The sequence below is a fragment of the Manis javanica genome, chromosome 4 (genome assembly GCF_040802235.1).
Source record: "Manis javanica isolate MJ-LG chromosome 4, MJ_LKY, whole genome shotgun sequence".
In the NCBI taxonomy this organism is placed as follows: Eukaryota; Metazoa; Chordata; class Mammalia; order Pholidota; family Manidae; genus Manis; species Manis javanica.
Window position 1 is genome coordinate 20,017,017 of NC_133159.1, and position 19,156 is coordinate 20,036,172.

Below are 19,156 nucleotides of genomic sequence, written 5' to 3' on the forward strand. Positions count from 1 at the left end.
ATGGGTTGGGGTATCCTTTCTCGGGGTTTCCCCGGCCTTCCTCCGTGCCCAAATTATAAAGGAAATAAAGAAGCAAACGATTTATTCTCCCTTCAGGTCACAGACCTGCGTCACCTCCCGCGGACTCTCCGCTGCCCGGTCCCCGTCGGTTAGGGGTAGACGCGTTGGAGGGCCTGCCCCAAGACCGTCTCTTCGAGCACCACAAACCCTTTCCTCTTCCAGGTCCCTTTCCCCCCTTCATGGTGGCCTCCCAGGGGATGTTGTGATGATAACCTCAGTCAATCCAAATTCCAAGATACTGGGGGAGGCAACGGGCAAGCCCAAACAGGCTGGTTTGGAGACCAATGAGGAGTGCTCATTAAGCCCCAATATCAAAGGGGAGGATAGGGGTCTTTTTGTAACAATGTCCTTGAGGTAGAGAGCAGGATGACAAGTTCAGACCAAAGCACCCTTAAGAGGATGAGCAGACTGCTACTCCCAGAGCTCTTTAGGGCTGCCTCCATGTAGTCATGAGTGGTGGTAACTGAGAACGCCCCTGAAGCTGTCACTTGGGCTCTAAGGAGCTGCCCACAGCACAGCTGGAAGCCCTCACAAAGGCCATGTCTGTCCGAAACTTCATGCTAGTGGGTGGCTGGCGGCGGAGCAGCGACTCCCCCTGGTCTTGGGATAGGGGCTCATCATAGATGGTGGAGATGAGCCCCAAGTCAGTTCCACGGGGCCTCTTCAATTGCCCAAACGGCTGTAGCTTTTCTCCATGGTACCTGGATTAAAAAGGGCTCTCAGTGAGAGGGCTGCTCTCCCTCAAACCCCAGTAAAGGGATTGAGAAAGGACAGGGAAGTAGTTACTACTTACCTGGTTTGACCCCAAGACAGTGTCCTTTAAACCTGGATCTTTGCTCTCCAACCCCCTTGTCCATCCATTGATAGTGCCAGCAACCAGGGACCTCATACTGCCTTTTTTTTTCTTTTTACCGCTTTTCTTTTAACTAGTACCCAAAGTTTAGAACTATTACAACTCTTGTGACTTATAGTCACTCCCTAACAGCAGTCATCAAGTCCAAACTTCTCAGACTAGAGGGAATGACTCCTCCAGCAGATCAATGATCCTGTCAGGTCTTAGGGCTTGGTCTAAAAACACACAACAGTGCCAGATCTACTTTTTCCTTCTAACTGTGCTTTGAAGTTCATCCCCTAGGAGTCTCCAGCACCATCCCAAAACCAGAGAAAAAGGGGAAACCAGCATCCAGCTGGAAGGCTAGCTTGGGCCCCAGAGAAGTCCCTCAGCTATACTCACCCCAGTCCACGCTTGCATCTGGGATGCTGGCCATCACTATCCAGGGCCTCAGGCACCCCGGAGCACCGGCTCCCCAGGCCCTGGCCCTCAGCCCAGCCCTGCTGCTCCATCACCTTCCGCCCAATGCCCTGTAGAGGGAAAGGAGAAGACTCAGAAGTAGGGTTCCTGGGGGCAGAAGAGAAGGAATGGGGTAGAGGAGGAAAAAAGAGGGGTCAATGGGCTGGGCACAATGCTCACCTTGGTGTGGCGCTCAAAGGTGCCCACTTGGTGTTCAATCACAGAGCCATCCTCTTGGCCATCACGGAGCCTCTGTTCTAGACGCATTCGGACAGAGTCACGGGCATCCTTGTCTCCAGCATCTGAGAAAGCGGAACCCAGTTTGCAGAACGGTCTTCTAGCAGAAGGCAGGGGAAATCAGGTTTCTAGGACTTCCCCACTAGATTTACATATTCATCTTCATGGGGTTTTTATTACTTTATTATTATGTCATCAAACTGGGAGCTTACCAAGAACAGGAACCATGGTTCTCCCATCCTACAGATGAGGAAACTGGTGCAGACAAGTTATAGAGCCAAAAAGCAAAAGAATTAGAATCCAGGTCTTCTCTCACTTGAGCCCCCTAGGTCATTTTTTACTCCAGAATCTAAACTCTTAACCAGAGCCTGAGTTCCTGGCCCTCTCATTCTACCAGGCCTGCCCATCAGAACCAGAGCTCCCTGAGGGCTGTCCTGAACATGTCCTTCCTCCACAAATAAAGAAAAATGGCTCTGCCTACAACCAGCACTTAACACTAGACTTGAGATGTTTTAAGAGAGGGACCCTCTCAGTAGGCTACCCCAAGGAAATTGGACCCATCAGCCTCTGCTAATCAGGTCTGGTAAAGGGTCACAGGAGTTCGACCTCCCAGTACTGCAACCCCTCGCCCAGTACCTCTGTCGTAGTACACACTCATGTCCACATCCCAGTCATCAGCTGTCTGTTCATCAAAGTCTGCAGAAATAAAAGCATCAAGCAGAAGAGTTCTGTTGAGTTAAATCTAGACTTAGACATATGTTCCAAAACTTGGGGCTTTTGACTGTATCTTTCAGTTTCCTCTGGGAGGGTCATTCAGAATTTGTGGGAAGTTATTCTTTCCATTCCACTGATCCCCTGACTCCAAAACAGGGTGACAGGTCTTTCATATACAGTCAGGGTAAGATTCTTCCCTAGCCCTTTATTTGGGCCCACTGCCTGGAATCCACCATATGGAACAGAGAGCCCTGAGCAAATGCAGCAGGGACCACTCCTGCCCTTGCCTGGGTGCCAGGATTACCTCCTTCTTCCTCCTGCCAGAATTGGGCATCAGTGTAGAATACCAGGCCAGAGCCACCCTTCTCCCACTTGAGCTCGATCTCCTCCTCAAACAGTCGTTCATTGGTACGTTCCTGCCTCGTCACATCCTCATGCAATGCTTCATGCCGTTCCCACTCCTCACCCCGGTCATCATCCTAGAAGGTAAAGAGGTGACCTGCCTGTCTAGTTTCCTGATCTCATGCCCACAAAGAGTGTAGCTCAAGGCACAGGAGGCCAAGAGATAGGCCTTCAGCTCCATTCCTCCAAATTTCTGAGAAGCAGCATATATCTGACCCTTGAGGCCTAGCACGATACATCCCTCCCTTCCCTGTTTCTCAAATACTTCGGTTCCTCCCCCAACAAGCCCGACTCTCTTATCTATGTACTTTTGCCCATGTTGCTTTCCTGAAACATCTGCCTGAAGTATCTATGCTCCTCTCCCACCACCCTCTGTTCCTCACTTGGCTAAATCCTAAAGTTCTGCAGCCTACATGAAGCCCCCACATTTCAGACCACAGCACCCTCACTGGTCTCTGAACTTCTCAGTGTGGTCAGTACATAATGTTTAGGCCTTTATAAATGATATCACAAAGAAAGAAGGGACAAGAACAAATACCTATTGTCTACAGTGTGTCAGGCCCTTCACATAACCTCACTCCTTTAATCACTACAAGCCTGTGAGATAAGTACCATTATTCCCATTCTATAGACAAGGAAACCTGGATTCAAAGGAGTAGAGTGATTTGACCAATATAGTACACAAAAGCATGGCAGAGCCGGCATTCAAACCCAGGTCCCCACTGATGCTGGTTCTCTCTTCAGAGAGATTTAAGGCTCTTTGAGGGCAGGAAAGGGTCTTAGAATTTCTTTGGGATTCTGTGCTTGACCCCGTGTTTACAACTGCTTGACTGGACTTTCAAAATGATAGGAAGACTCCTGGCTTAAAATTCTAGGGGCCCCTGTCCTAGTTAAACTCGGCCTCAGGAATCACTGCTGCAGAACAGGTGCTGGAGAAAAGTCAGGACAGGACCACACTAAGCATGTGGTCCAGACCGGCTAGTAACTCTGGGCTGGGTGTTTTGAAGACAGAGTTGAATTACTTTTTACCCAGAGTATGCACAAAGAAAAAGATTCCCAACAAATCACACATCATTTTATAGATGAACAAACAAGTCTGGAGAAATAGGTAGAAGATATGTCTATTTTCATTGATAAAGTTAGTGTAGAAGCTAGTTTTCAATCTACAGACTCAAGGTCAGAAAACAGGCGACTTCTCAACCATATCGTGAAAGCACACAGAGGTTAGACAGGCAGCAGAGGGGACTGGGTTCACAACCTACTCTGCCTCTACTTCCTTAGATGATCTTAGCTATTGGTCAGTAGATTTTCATCTATGAAAAGGACCCTCCTTATTCCTTCTGAGGGATTGAAAAGAAAACCCCGTGAGAATCTTCTGATAAAAGAGATAAAAGATCTGGCCCCTCTACTCCAAAGAACATGCAAAAGCAGTTTCACATTCAATGTCGAGAAGTTCTAACTCTTTTGAACCTTCCTGAAGACACCAGGCTTAGAACTCTGTAACACACAAGTGAAGAGTGGTATTATTAATGCCTTGCCCTTTCTAAGCTGCCATTGACAGGATGGCTCACTGCACTCACATCGTCTGACTGTGACTTTTCTTCCTCCTCATTTTCCTGTTCCTCCTCTGGCTCTCCACAGGGGCTGCCTGGTGTGTCTGCCAGGCAGGTTCCCTGGGGTATTTCCTCGCCCTCAGCGGTGTACACAAGCTCTTCCTGCTCCACAGTTTCTGAGTCCTCATACTCGAAGGGCACGTTGCCGTAGCGCCGGGAGGAACCTGTCTTGGGGAACTGGAGCTGCAGCTGGGTGATGATCCGAGGGGGTAGGCGGCAGGCCCGGATCAACTCCAGAAAGACCCGCAGGGGAGTCCCCACATTCCCGTTGGGCATCAGCACTGGTGGGTTCAGCTCTGGCAGTTGCTTCAGGTCCACCAGAGAGAAGGCTTCACTCTCAGCTTTCTGACACTGCAGTTCCTTCCGGGTCTTGAAGGGAAAGGAGCCCAAACCTTGGAAAGCAGGGAGAAGAATGGCTCTTGAAACCTAGAAGGCTCTAGCAACACTTGAGCCAGGAATCAGTCAAGATTTAAATTTTTTAGCCTAATGCTGTTCTTCCCTTTGAACTTCTGAGTCCCTTTTTCCACTCTCTGACCAGAACCACCTAGTAATTTCATGCCATTTCTCATCACCTTGGCTAAGCACACACATTTCTTCCAGATCTCATTCCTATTGATCTTTTGATTCTCAACTGCCACCATCCCTCAACCCCTGCACACCCATATACCATGTGCTCCAACCACATGCCCTGAAGGTCTTATGGGCTTTCACATCTGTCACTCTGAACACCATTTTTGCCTGCAAACTCCTGTTTATCTTTCAAGATCCAGACGAAAAGCCACATTTCCTGGTCCCTGTAGGAAATTGGTTTCTCCCTTCTCTGTCATCTCAGAGCACTTGGTGATAAGGAGCATGGGCTCTGGAGCAAAATGCTTGGGTTTGTACTGTGACTCTGTCACTTACTAGCTCTATAACCTCAGGCAAGTAACGTAACTTCTGTATCCCTCAATTTGATCACCTGCAAAATGGGTACCAAGAGCTCCTACCTTATATGATTGTTGTGAGGAATCAGTAAGAAAAATGAATGGCTTAGAACAGTGCTGACTTCTAAGTACACAAGAAGTACTCAGTAAATGCTGACAATTAGAATGGCATCTCCGTGACAACTGCCTTTTTACAAATCTGTCTTCCTCTCTGGATTCTGAGCACAAACTGTCTGAGTCTTCTCTGCCTACCAGCTAGAGTCACACTAGGTCTAGTGATAAAAGCTAGATTTGTTGAATGAATGAATGAATGAGATGACTGCACTGTGTTTCCTATTCCCCATCAAAGTGATTTCCCATGAAAAAGGGAGCTGCCCAGAAAAAAGAGAGTGTCTCTTCATTCGTATGTTGCTGAGAGGACTAGGTGTGGAGCAACAGAGTGCAATAACGACAGTAAGAGGATTAGAAACCTGTTTACCTTTTTTCCTTCTATGTCAGTGCAAAAATCAACCCCTCAGAGAAAGGGGTCTCAGAAGGGACCTAAGAAACTGGAAAATGGAAGATCATCCAAATAGGCATCTTTCCATCGCCCCTCACCCCCCACTGAGTTAAACTAACTTGCAAGTTGAGCCTGAAGTCTGTCCAGAAATGACCTAAACTCCTCAAGAGTCGTAACCAGAGACCTGACTTACCCTCAGCACTTCTCAGGAAAGGTGCCTAGGTTCAAGGGCCCGCAGCCCATCCGTACCTGATGCTTCACTGGGTAGCCGAAGTCTACGGATGAAACAACGACCGGGCAACCAAGTCCCCTGAGAATCCAGCCACTGGCGACCCGAGTACATGCGAAAAAACCTCTGCGCTTGAGCTGCCCCTCGTACCGAGATGACGCAGCAGCAAGTACGGGCCTGGGCGGGAGCAGAGTCCAGAGTGGAGGGAGCGCGGGCATCGGCAACTGAAGTTTGGGAGAGCACCCGGCCGACAGGAGTTTGGGCAGAGTTGGGAGCAGCCTTGGGGGAGGCCCGCTCAGGCCGATGCCGGTAGTGGAAACAGAGGAAGCCACAGCTGCGCTGTTCCCGGAACTGGCTAAAGTAGCTCCGTAGCTGGGCCGAGCGCAACCTCGCGGGGATACCGCTCACAATCAGGTAGACGGCCGCCTCCCTCTCCGCCTCACTGGGTGAAGCCATCTTGCATTGTCACATGATTACCTGGAACCAACTATCGCGAGAATCCGCGAGCGGCGCGGAGGCATCTGAGATGCGGAAATGTGTAACCGATAAGCTGTTGGCTGGTTGGTGCAGTGGAGCCAAGTGCTGGGAAGGTCTGGGGCAAGTCGGGTCCTGTCCCAAAGAGAGAAGCCAGCGATGAGGGAAAATCTTACCTGAGAAGTGGTGGTACAGAGCTCTTAGTAAGGTCCTAATGAAAATCAAATTAGAAGCCTTTGGGAGGGGCAGTTTTTTAGTCATTGTGAATCTCCCGAACAAACCAATCTCAGTTCTCTCTCAGTTCAGTCTTTTCGGTCGTACATCCACTTATTCTCCCAAGACATGTTGGTGAATCTACAAAGCAGTAAGAAAAATCATCCAATTGAAAAGTGGGCCGAAGACACTATAAACAGAAGAGAAACATCCAAGTGAAAGGTGTCCAGTCTCAATAATTAAGGAAATGCAATGAGACCCATTCCACCAGATGGGCAAAAAATTAAAACAAGTGTTGGTGACGTGTGGGGCAACCGGAGCTCCCCATACACTCTTGGTGGAAGTGTAAACTAGTAAATCGCTTTGGAAAACAAATTCTTTTGACGCAGCAATTCCACTTGTAGCTATATACTTTAAAGAAATCTTGCGGACGTTTATCAGGAGATTTATTGACACTGTTGAACTTTACCCAAACCCTGTGATCCTGGAAAACAGAGGTTAAGAAACCCCTCCCAACTTTTTGTATTCGGCAACGCAACTGTGAAGAAATACCCTTCTTCATATGACAGATAAAACTAATGGATGCCCCCTTGTTTACCTATGACAGGGTAGATACAGACTCCAAATTCCAATTTTTTGCCTCATAACTGCATAGATGAACTGCCTGGCCTCAATGATCAATCAGAACAGACTTTGGTTAAGCTTCTCTCCTCCCAGGTCCCTGAACTTGCACCACTCCCCCACCCTGCTGAGGTTGAGCCAGCATACAACCTCTCCTTAACAGCCTCTTCTTCCCCTCCGGAGAACAGGCTGGCTTCAGGGTAAAACATTTTCCGATCCACTGTCCCGTCGTACCACTCCTGGTCATCCCACTTCCTCACGCCCAGTTCTTTCCTTGAATGAAAGAAAAACTTCTGCTTAACCCTTGAGACACATGTAGCTCTTGTGGTCACAGTGTTCTCCCATTGCAATAGCTCCCCTCTCCCTATTGCAACAGCTCCTTTCCTCCCTTAAAATAATCATGTAAATTAAAGTTTCTCCTTACTAAGTCCAGATTTGTTTTTTATTTGACAGTATATATGAATATTCATAGCTGCAGTCTTTGTAAGAGCAAAAAATTGGCATTTAGTACCATTTTTCAGGTATATGATGTTAAGCAACAATAGGTCAGAAAACAATAAAAGAATACAAACTAAAAGTATGTTTTAGGAATACATAAGTATGCTTTAAAACCATAAAGAAAAGTAAATAAGTGATTAAGCCAAAATTCACAGTAATCATTTCCTTTGTGTGGGAGGTGACAGAGTTAGAAAAACTTCAGTGATGGTAATAATCTATTTGTAATGTTATTCTTTATACTCTACATATATTTTATAAATATTTTGTTTTATTCAATTTTAATAAAACATGTTAAAAGGGAAAATAACATACTTTCAAAAGCAATAAATCAAGTGGTTACTTTGTGGTAATCATAAATGCATACCTATTTTAGAAATTTAAAATATGGTTCTAGTAGTTCTCTACTTGACAGATGGAATGCTGCCATTCATGAGCCACTTAATAAAGCCAATTAGGCCCTTAAAATTAAAATAAATAAATAAATAAAACAACTCTAATGAGAGTCTGGGTAATTGTGGATAGGGACAACATTGTATCTGGGTTTTAGAATCTGCTGATGGAAGTGTAGATTGGTACAACCACTTTGGAAAACTGGCAAGATCTCCTCAAGTTGAGCACACATTCTATGACTTAGTAATTCCAATTCTTGCTCTATAGCAACAGATCTGCAAACATCTGTGTACCAAACGATGCGTGCAATAACGATCATAGAAGTATTATTTGGTGATCCAAATGTTTATCAGCAGTATGATGGATAAATGAATTGCAATGTAATGAGATACTTCACAACAATGAAAATGAATGGGCTTCTACTACACAGAGCAGCAGAATGAATCTCAGACATAACACTGAGTGAAAGAAGACAAATACACACAAGAGAGTACATACTATATGTTTCAATTTATATAAAGTTTAAGACAAGCAATCTTCTTCCTGATATAGGAAATTAGCGAAAGGGATGCCCTTTGGGGATGAGGGGTAAATACTGATGGAGAGGGTTTCTGGGGTGTTGCTAATGCTCTGTTTCTTCAGCTGGGTGGTGGTTACAGGGATGTACCCATTTTGTGATAAGCTGTATGCATATGATTTGTATACTTTTCTGTATTTTATACAGAAAAGACATAGTTAAAACAATATATTTTAAAATCTGAAAATCATAGAATAAGTTCTTTACAGCAAACAACATGGATCGACATAAAGATGGTATGCTCTGGGAAAGCTGTTGATGACCCAAGAAGTTATGCACATATGATGGCAAACAATTGCCATGTGTGGGACTAAACTTCCTGGTCCTTGCATGATGCTCAGTGTAGTAGACTCTCAGTAAATCTTCGTTAATAGAATGAACATTCCTGGCACTAACATGGGGATGTGCTGCCAGGTGTGGCTGGGGACTCTTTCCAGGGAAAGTGGCACTTCCCTGGGGAAGCACGCCGTTCAGACTTTTCATCCAAACCTTAAACCCAAAGGTAACCAAGACTGCATTTTCACTCTCATCCTATCTTATAGTGGGGTAGGGAGGAGAAGGAATCTAGATGCTGTTATTTATTCTCCAGTTGATCATCCCTGACCTTTAAAGACACAAGGTAGCACAATATGTAAGAGTATAGGTCATAAATCCAGACTACCCAAGTTCAAATCCTGACTCTACTACTTACTAACTGTAACCTTGAACAAGTTACTTAACCTCTCTGTGCCTCGATTTCTTCATCTATAAAATGGGAATAATGACAGTAATTCCACATGGAGTTGTGAGAATAAAGTAACATTCTCCACATAATGTGTTTAGAGCACAGTTCTCTCAGTGTTTGCTGGTTATTGTTTAGCAGCTACCCAGAATGACCTGCCAGGAATGGGTGATCTCCTTTGTTAGCTTAATTCCCCCAAGACCTTGGCCTTGCTGCCACCACCACTTACATGGGAATTGCCTTTCCCTGATGCCTTGTTCTGTCACATGGTCCTTACCCACCTCTGCAGGCTCATCTCTTGCTGCCCAGGGCCCAGTTGCCCCAGAGCATTTGCAGTTAGTTAAATGCCCTTGCTCTCTGACACCTCAGGCCTTTGCCTCAACCGTTGCCTCTGTCTGGAATGCCTATCCCTTGATTGCTAGGCAAACTTCTATTTATTCTCTTTCGCTCAAAGCAGTCACCACTTTGCTAAAGCATATTTCCCACCTCCAGGCAGATTTAATCATTCCCTCTTCTGAACCTCTGCAGCCTGTTGTATGTCCCTTTATCACACTTCAGATCACTCTCTTAAAATTACTTACAAGTCTCTCTCTGCCACAAATGGCATGTTCAATGAAGGCAGGGGCTGTGTCTTATTTATTCTGTGCTCTCCTCAGCATCTAGCCAGGGTCTGGTACAAGTAGACATCAAGAGAGAGGTTGCATGATGGTGTGAAAGGACAGATGGATAGTGGGTGTTGGCTTTATGCATCCATCATAGGTTGTATGGTACGTGGCTGCCCCAAGGGTAGGGTGTGTCAGCACAGGGCACAGTACGTCAGTTGCCTGGCTGCTTACTAAGCAGTCAATGATTTGGCTAATGAAGGTAGAGTTAATGATAATAAAATGGTACCTAAGGCTGCTGCAGAGCCACAGCCACTCTTCTGCTTCCTAGTGAGTCATCCCTGCCTGGGCCCGAGGACAGGGATCATAGCTGAGAGGGTAGATGGTCAGTAAGCAGTGGCTGCGTTGGCTCCAGACAGCCTTCTTCTGGCCGTGACTCACCTCAGCCTGAGCTCTGGTGAGATCCCAGCCTCCACAGTCACACAGGCCTGAGGTCAAATCCCAGCACAGTAGGTCAGTCAGACCTTAAGTACCCTGCCTGGGCCTCTTTCCTCCTCTACCCTCTCTGCTTGATGAGATGCAGGTCCCACTCCTAACACGTTGGTAATGGAGACACAGTCCCCCAACTTTAGAAAGCTGGTAGTCTCATGGAGAAAACATTAGTGCCCTTAGGACATTGTAGTACTACCTTTTTCTCCTTAGATTTGCTTGATTTGTCTTTTGCAGAAGGCTTATAACTCAAGAGATACAGGGAGTAACTCAAGAGCTACAGATCAGAAACAGACATGTAGCTCCCCATCAATTTAGAAGGGTAGGAAAGAAATTTGTAAAGCAGCAAGGTAGGACTAATAAGGGCAGCTGTTTGGATGATGGGAACATTAGGCAAGCTGAGGGAAAACGCTGGGAGATCCAGGGGAGAAGAGTGCTTGCTAATAGCTGTGGAGGGGGGGGTGAGAGGCAGGAAGGCTCAGCCTGCGGGTTCAGGGCAGCTAGTGAAGGGTCATAAAAACTAGAATGACCCCAAATTCCTGAACCCCCTGGATTGGGCTCCTATGGGGAAATAAGGCACTTGCTCTTTAAAGAGTTGCCTCATGATTCTGCCAGGTGAGATGGGGTGGTATGTGCCGAAGTGCGGGAAGGGCAGGGACGGAGAGGTGTCTGGGGTCTTGAGGTCTGGTTCTGGGGGCTCTATTAGGGGCTGAAGGGGTAGAGGGTTGTAGGACTTGTTCTGGGCATTCAAGGATACTTCTGTTTGGGAATTTGGTCAGGTCCTGACTCGGTGGAATTGCTGAACAGGTTATGGCCTGTCTGAGAGGAGGAGAGATATTGGAGTCACCTTGGGGAAAGGGGATGATTGGTAGTTTGAGTCCCTAAATGCCTGGCAGAGCATTTGCAGGCTGTGGGGAGACCCTGAAGATGCACAGACATGGTCTGCTTACTTTGGGGGCCACTTTTACTGTGCAAAGGAAGGAGAACATGACCTGGCATGATGGTGTTGTATGCTCCAGCCCTGGGCACAGGGGTCTTATGTGAATACCTGGCTTGGGTGCATGTCTGTCGTGTGAATGTGTCTGGGTCTGTTGCATGTCACTGAGCCAGTGTGCCAGCCTGTGCATGTCTGTGCTGTGTGTGGGCAGTCCATTTTATGGGTCTGTATAGGTGTGTCTGAGTTGTATGTCTTTGTGTGTGTGTGTGTGTGTGTGTGTTGGTGTGTGTATGTGTGTTTGTGTGTGTATGTGTGTGTGTGAGAAAGCTGTAGGTCTGAGTTGTGTATGTCTTTGTTATGGAGGCTGAGCTATGTGTTTTTGATTCATTCTGGGTGTCTGAGCCAGTGAGTGGGTGATTGGGTAAGGGACGGGGTGTCCCTACTGCTGGCACTGGCTGCCCGTGATGGGTACATGGCTAGTTCAGCTGTGGTCCCTATCCTGGGGGCCTTAGGGACTGGTCTGAATGATGACTCCTAGACTGTTTTCCCCGAGTGAATGACCTCTTGGGCAATAATTAACTTAGCCCCTGTGAGGAGAATCCCAAACTGGGGTGGTGAAGTGGGTGGAGACTGGTCAGGGCAGGCCTTACTGCTGGAGAAAGAAGGAGGCCTGAAAGGGGGTCCTATAGGCATATGTGTTGTTATCACTCCCTCCTGCCCACCCTGCAGGTCAGTCACCCTGACCTGGGTGATACTCAAAATATTTAACCAACAGTGAGGCACAGCCATTGACCAATCAGAACAGCCACTGGTCATGCACTGAATGGAGTAGACCTGGGAGCCATTGTGATACTGAGCATTGCCTTTCTAGGTGCTGGATGATGGGAATGGGTTCCCAGAGGAGGGGGCCAGTGGGAGGGAGCCCAGTGGGCCTCAGGGCGGTGACTGTGAACCAATAATCATGGAAGTGTTTCAGACTTTAACAGCAGGTATGGCAGCTAGCTAAACCTCGGCCTTTCTTGGCTTCCAAGCAGGTGCCAGGCCAGCCCTGGGTGCCCTTGCCCCTCCCATTGGGAAAATAACAGACCAGCCTCTTCCACAGGAATACAGCCTTCAGGAATTGGGGAAATGAATGATCCCAAACTGTAGAAATTCAGGTGACCTTGTCTGTTTTAGTTTGGGAATGGGCTTCTTTCATATTCCTTATTGGCTGTGATCTGACTCTCTCGGAGTTGAGAGGGAGCCTGTAGGGAGCAGAAGCTGAGGGAAGGATCAGTAGGGGGTGGGGGTCAAGGAGGACACTCCTTCCTCCCAAAGACAAAGGCAAAGAGGTGAGGGGGTACTGAACTGATCCTATCCTCTGCATTCAGACCTGTATAAAATAAATCTCATCCCAGAAATGAAATTGTCATCCCACTCTGAAAAATTAACATCCCAGTTCCCTGAGGCCTGGCTTATGCACTCCTTATGGTGCCTTCCTCTTGGGCTCCCTCCGATAGGGCAGGGTGGGCCCAGGAGGTGGGACAGTCCCTCCCACATGCACGAACTGCAGTGTCAAGCTCCAAGGATGCTGTACCTTTTATTACAAAAGCCAATAACTTAAAGTCAGTTTTGTACAAAGTCAGTAGTACTCTTGGGCCAATAAGTAGTCTGAGCTTCCATCTCCATTCTGGGAAGGGGCAGGAGTCTCGGCCCAGAGACTCTCTGGACCACCAAGGGCCAGCCAGACATCTGGAGCATGGTGCCCAAGCCAAGGAAGGCCACTGGGAATGTGGCTGAGTGAGGGGCCCTGTAGCCCACCTGGCTGGGCCAGGCCAGCTTGCTCAGGGGGAGCCAGGTGCTGTCTCTACAGGTCTGTCCGCTCTGGGAGCATTGGGTTACCCGTGAGGACAGCCAGGCCAAATCAGTGCTGCCAACCTCTTCCCAGCCTGCACCCGATCTCTGCCTGGGCTGGGGCAGGTCGGCTCAGCAAAAGCATGTCCTCAAGGAGGCCAGCGATGTCAACGTCTCCAACAATAGGGCGAAAGAAGAGGTCCCCAAGCAAGCTGGATGGAATGGATGTGAGGGTGGAGGCCGTGAGGAAAACTCGGGCCAAGCGGCCTTGGCTTGCTGGGTACCAAGGCTCCAGTACCTCACACAGCGCTTGATGAGCCTCCTGCTGCAGGTGCCAGATGTGGAGAGAGGCGTGGAGGCCTGGCATGTCTGTGGACAGAGAGCGTGAAGAGGGCTGGTGAGCACCCCACTGCCAGCCACCCCAGGGCAATACTGACCCAAGACCTGAGGCCACTGGCTTGGCCTTTGAGGCCCTGTTGCTACCTTCAACATTTACTTATTTATTGTTTTGTTCATTCACCCAATGATGGGGAGGCAGTACAGAGTAATGGTTAAGAGCCAAGCTGCCTGTGTTTGAATCACACACTGTCACTTATTAGCTGTCTGTCTTAAGGCAAGCTACTCAACCTCTGTGCCTAATTTCCTCATAGATAAAATGGGGATAGTAATAGTAGCTATCTCCTGGGCTTGTTATAGGTTTAAATGAGCTAGATTATGTAAAACCCTTAGATTTGGGCCTAACATATGGTAAGTGTAATCCGAGAATTATCTACTACTATTATAATCAATTACTATAATTAATGCATTCTGTGAGGGCCTTTTAGTGAGGAATTCTCATCTCAGATGCTCTCCAGATTACCAAGAACACTATCTCCATCTGTTACTCCCCTAGATGAATGTCACAAAGACTCTTCTCTCTCCTTGTCACACCCCTTCATTTTCATTCTTCTCTATGCGACGTTCCTGAGCCCAACAGAGTTTTACCTGTGACTGAGGCACAGCTCTCTTTACCCACCTCTCCTCCCCTTCTCCTGGGGGCCTTCCTTGAGAGTCAGGGCAAGTTCTCAGGCAGAGTGGCAAGGGTCAGTCTCTGGAGTGAATAGACCTGAGTTCCCATCCATGCTGTGTCCCTACCTAGCTGTGTGACCTTAAGCAGGTCACTCAGCCTCTCTGAACCTCTTTTGTGAGATACCTGTTTGGTTATCATGAGGATCCCAGAGATGATGGATGTTGAGCTCTTAGAAGGTGCCTTCCCTGGCTGGGCCCTGCCCCCGTCTAGCTTTGGCCCTCACCCAGGAGTGTCTGGGAGCTCACCAGGGTTGAAGAGGATGGTCCCTTTCAGGTAGGCATATTCCTTGGGGCCCAGCTCCAGGCTCCAGAAGGACTCCAGGCAGCACTGAAGCCACTGCACAGCAGCCAGAGAGGGCTGGGGCCGATCTGGCAGCTGATCTCTGCCTGCACTGCTAGGCTCCTCCAGCAAGATCTTCTTGAGTATGCTGGAAGCTGGGGCCTCAGCCACCTCAAAGGTCACAGTGTCTTGGGCCAACCCAAGCAGGAAGAGGGGGCCCCAGCAGCCCCTCAGCAGCAGCCGCTGATCTTGGGGGAGCAGCTGGCAGAAGGATGGCAGGTTCCTGAGAAAGACCACCGTCTTGGCCAGAACGTTCAAAGCCTCCTGGCAGGTGCGATGCGGGGCACGCAGCTGAACAGGTCGGTGCTGCCTGCACAGGCAGCGGCTACGGGATGGAGGCACAGAGGGCCTGGCCCTGAGGCTGGGGCTCAGAAGTGCATACAGAATAGCTGGGCGGCCTGCAGCACCCCGGCATGGGCAGGTCCCTGGCTGGCTGGAGCTCATGGTTGAGGACCAGTTATGCCTTCCTGCCAGCTCTCCCGCCCTCTGCTCTGTACTCTGGGTGCTATATATCCTCACTGGGGTGAAAAGGGGAAGGGCCCGGCAACCTTGACTCCAGAAGTCATGTTCATTGAAAAAAAAAGGAACATACACTGACCCTGGCAAAACTGGCTGGGAATGGAGGGGGAGGGGGCCTTGGGAGCTCCACGTGGCCCTGATATTGCTTCAGTCAATGAAGTGGCTGGTGCAGGGCACAGGGCCGCCTGCCCGCTGGCCCAGCTGCCCCTTATCGGATGACTCAAGTGGATAAACAGGGTCATTAACCCAGGCTGTACCAGGGCACCAAGGCCTCAGGTGCACAATCAGCAGGTGGCCATGGCAGGTGTCCCTATTGGTGCCTGCAGACTTACATTAAGCTGGGGAGCCAGCCCCAGAGCTGGACAAGCCTTGAACACAAAGCCCAACCTGGAAGTGCCTTATCACTGGCTTGTTTGCCTAACCTTGGGGCCCTGCGCCTGTTGTTGGTAAGGAACAGGCTGCAGCGAAGGGAACCGGGACCCTGGCAAGCTGGGAGGACTTTGCCCATTGTGCAGTCTAGGAGGCCCCCTTCTCTCACTCCAGTTCTGGGGCCCCTGCAGAAATAGGGTCCTTAGAACTCTCTCTCCCCAGCCTGGATTCCTGGAGATCCTGAAAGGACATGTCTGCTGAGAAGCCCTTACAGAATAATAAGGAAATACGGCTGCTGTTTATTGGGCCCCTACTGCGTGCCTGGCACTTTCTACTCCAGTACTCAGAGCTTTCCTATGAGGCAAGATTCTTACTTTTTGACACTCAGAGAGGTGAATTGACTTGCCCATGGTCAGACCACTAAGAGACAGAGCCCAGATCTGTCTGACTCCAAAGTCCTTACTTGTTTCTCTGGACCCTCTGGCCCAACTGTGCAGCCAAAGCTGTGTGGCCTGACTTTCCCACAGCTGATGGTTATTTGGGCCCCCACTTTGTGGCTGCCTATTCTGCAGTTGTTGCTCGCTTATGGTCTGGGCAGAAATGTTGCTCTGCTGCCAGCCACACAGCAACTATGGCCTGGGTACCTGTCTCAGATGGTGGGGCGTGGGTGTGAGAGCGGGTAGAAAGGTCCTCGCTGTGTCATGACTGTGGACCTTGGCAAATGCAGCTTGGAAAGCCGCCTGCTAGCACACTATTGGGCAGCCATCACCATCCCTGGCACCTGCTTTTGGCTCTATCATTGTCCAGTTGTGTGACCTTGCGCTGATCCCCAAATTTCTGTGGGCCTCAAGAGTTTCATCTGGGACAATAACACCTACCTGTAGGGCTGCTGTGGGGACAAAGCGAAGTCCTGGATGTCAAATTCCAAGCAGTTTCTGGCATACAGTAGGACGACTTTGCTCCCCCTTCCTTCTGCCTAAGGAACTAAGCCCCAGCAGACAAATAGGCAGGCATGAACTTTCATTTGATGGTGAATAATCTTATTCCTCACCTTGGTAAAGTTCCTTTCATGTCCTTTTATGTCACTGAACCCTTACAGTGTCCCCTTCTGGGAGACTCTGGAGTCAAACTGCCTGGGTTCAAATCCTCTTCATCACTTACCTGAGTGACACTGGACAAGTCACTTTATACTTGTGCCTCAGTTTCTCCATCTTTAAAAGGGTAAAAGAAAGGCCAATAGTGGATATTGGTTTTATAGGGCCTGAAGAACATACAGTTTGGAGGGCCCTTCTTAAGAATAGAAAATCAGGTATGAAAGTGAGTATTTAAAATGAGAAAACAAATCACTACCAATTACATACTAAGATGTCTGACAGAAAACATAAATGGTAGAAACCCAGGAGAATAAAAAATACTTCTACTAATCAATTGCCTGACGGTACATGCCTACACATTTTAGCTGCACACTCTTTGCTTCTACACGTCCTGACATTTATTTTGAAACCTTCACAAACACAGAAAGATGGCAAGAACAATAGGGGGGACTTTTTTGTGTTTTGTTTTTTACCATCAACCATTTAAGAGTAAATTGGCAACCTGATGCCTCATAACTCTCAAACCTGTTAATGTGTAATTCTGATACATACACAAGGACATTCTACATGATCTCGGCATAACCATGAAAGCAGGAATTAACACTGACCATCTACCACTTACTCTAAGACCCCTTTCAATTTCACCAAAAGTACCAGTGAACTCATTACAGTGAAAAGACACAGTCCAGAGTCTCACACTGCCTCTCTTTGTCAGGTCTTTTCAGCCTCTGTCAGTCAGGAAAAGTCCCTCTGTTTTTCTTTGCCTTTCATGACCTTGACCCTTTTGAAGAGCTGTAATGATTTTGCAGCAAGTTTGTCATTTTGGGTTTGTCTGAGACTTCCTTGTGATTAGATTCATTATGTATCTTTAGCAGGAATATTGCGGAAGTGATGTTGGGTTCTTCTTGACACACCCTAACAGGTAGCACCCATTTCCATTTGTGGTCCGCTTGGGTCGCTTGATTAAGGTGATGTCTGCCAGGCTTCTCCACTGTAGTTGCTCTTTCCCCCTCTGTAATGCATCAGTATTTTGTGAGGAAGCACTCTGGAACTATGCAGATATCCTTCCTTATACTTTGAATGTATTATGTATGTATGTCTTCAGTTACGAACTCATGGTCTCCTATTTTATTCAGTGGCTTATAACCTGTTACTATCATTATTTATTTTGATGCTCAGATTGTCACAGATTTGGCCAATGGAAGCCTCTTCAAGCTAGAGTCTGTCCTTTTAACACACCTGTCATTCTTTGAACATCCTTGGTTTTCTGGTATAAAAAGATAGCCTCTTTTCAAGCTCCTGGAATCAGCCAGTACTCCAAGAAGCTCTGATTCAATTTTTAGTGGTGAACAGTGTTTAAAAACTATGATCTGGGCCCTAGGACAGTAATTAGAAACCAAGACCTGCTCATTGCTATTGGGTGTCACTGCTCCAGGCCCTCCCAGAGCTAAGGAATATACACGCAACACACAGGCGCACACACACCCCTTTACATTTATATTTATTTCTATATCTATTGATACATACTAAAAAACATGAGTTAGGACTATTCACTGCAATTTTAACTCCCTGTAATGGGGTTCATTCTGGCTGTTGTCCTTTCTATATTTGTACCTTCCCTCCCTGACACTGAGAAGTCTGGCTTCCACTATTCTTAATTTATTTACTTATTGGGTCAAGCCCTGTTTCACAACCCATCTTCCATTGCCACGGCCGCCCCTGCCCTGTGAGATGCGCTCCTCACCCCGCTTGGGCTCTTGTACCTTGTGTCAGGTCGCCCCGCCCACTCAGGGACACGGTCTTCGCCTGCCTCCTCTTCCCCCTGCTGGGGCGCCAACTTCTGCTCTGGGCCCTGGTGGCTCCCTCCCTCTCTAGGACACGCTTCTATCTTGCTCTGCTCTACCTAATGGTTTTAGGACTGAAATTTTCAGGAAGAGGAGAAAGTAGAGCTATCAATGAACTTAAAAAATAAATTTCTACAGTGAAAATGGAGAGATGATTCTGTCTTCCTCTTGTGTCGTTGATAAAAAAAAACACGTTTTATTCTTGACAGGATATATAAACATGCCACATCACGCACAGATGTATTTGCTGCCTGGAGCTCTGCTTACAAGTTTGTAGTAGGCATTTTTGATAAATTCTACTCTGTGTAATTCCTATCAAAAAAGACAAATGTGAATGGAGCCTTTATAATTGCATGTGTTTCATATTCCTTATAGAAGGAAGCTTCCTTTTTGAGTTGGTGTTAATATGAAATGACAATTTAATGATGACTGAAAGAACTTCACAAACATTTGCTTCTTGCTCCACACATATCCTCATTTTTCCTTCATCACCCATATACTTCCAGGTGTCTTGGGAATCATTCATGTTACGAAGTAGGATAGAGTGAGAAGAAACAGTGCTCTTAACCAATTGTAGTTAAAAAAATTTTTTTTTCAAA

At 47.7% G+C, this 19,156-nt stretch overlaps 2 protein-coding genes across 2 annotated transcripts; both read right to left on the reverse strand.

Annotated features, from left to right (window-relative positions):
• Positions 1-65: 65 nt before the first annotated feature.
• Positions 66-6,454, reverse strand: GPATCH3 (G-patch domain containing 3). The gene is made up of 7 exons (XM_037017853.2): positions 5,989-6,454; positions 4,285-4,709; positions 2,607-2,781; positions 2,225-2,284; positions 1,532-1,653; positions 1,295-1,422; positions 66-761 (listed from the first exon to the last, which is right to left on the reverse strand). The coding sequence occupies exons 1-7, from the start codon at positions 6,422-6,424 to the stop codon at positions 545-547; spliced, it is 1,563 nt and encodes a 520-aa protein (XP_036873748.2). The 5' UTR covers positions 6,425-6,454; the 3' UTR covers positions 66-544.
• A 6,602-nt stretch (positions 6,455-13,056) lies between these two features.
• Positions 13,057-15,238, reverse strand: NR0B2 (nuclear receptor subfamily 0 group B member 2). Its single transcript, XM_017661418.3, has 2 exons — positions 14,638-15,238; positions 13,057-13,692 (listed from the first exon to the last, which is right to left on the reverse strand). Exons 1-2 carry the CDS (start codon positions 15,173-15,175, stop codon positions 13,394-13,396), a joined length of 837 nt encoding a protein of 278 aa, XP_017516907.1. The 5' UTR covers positions 15,176-15,238; the 3' UTR covers positions 13,057-13,393.
• Positions 15,239-19,156: the final 3,918 nt, after the last annotated feature.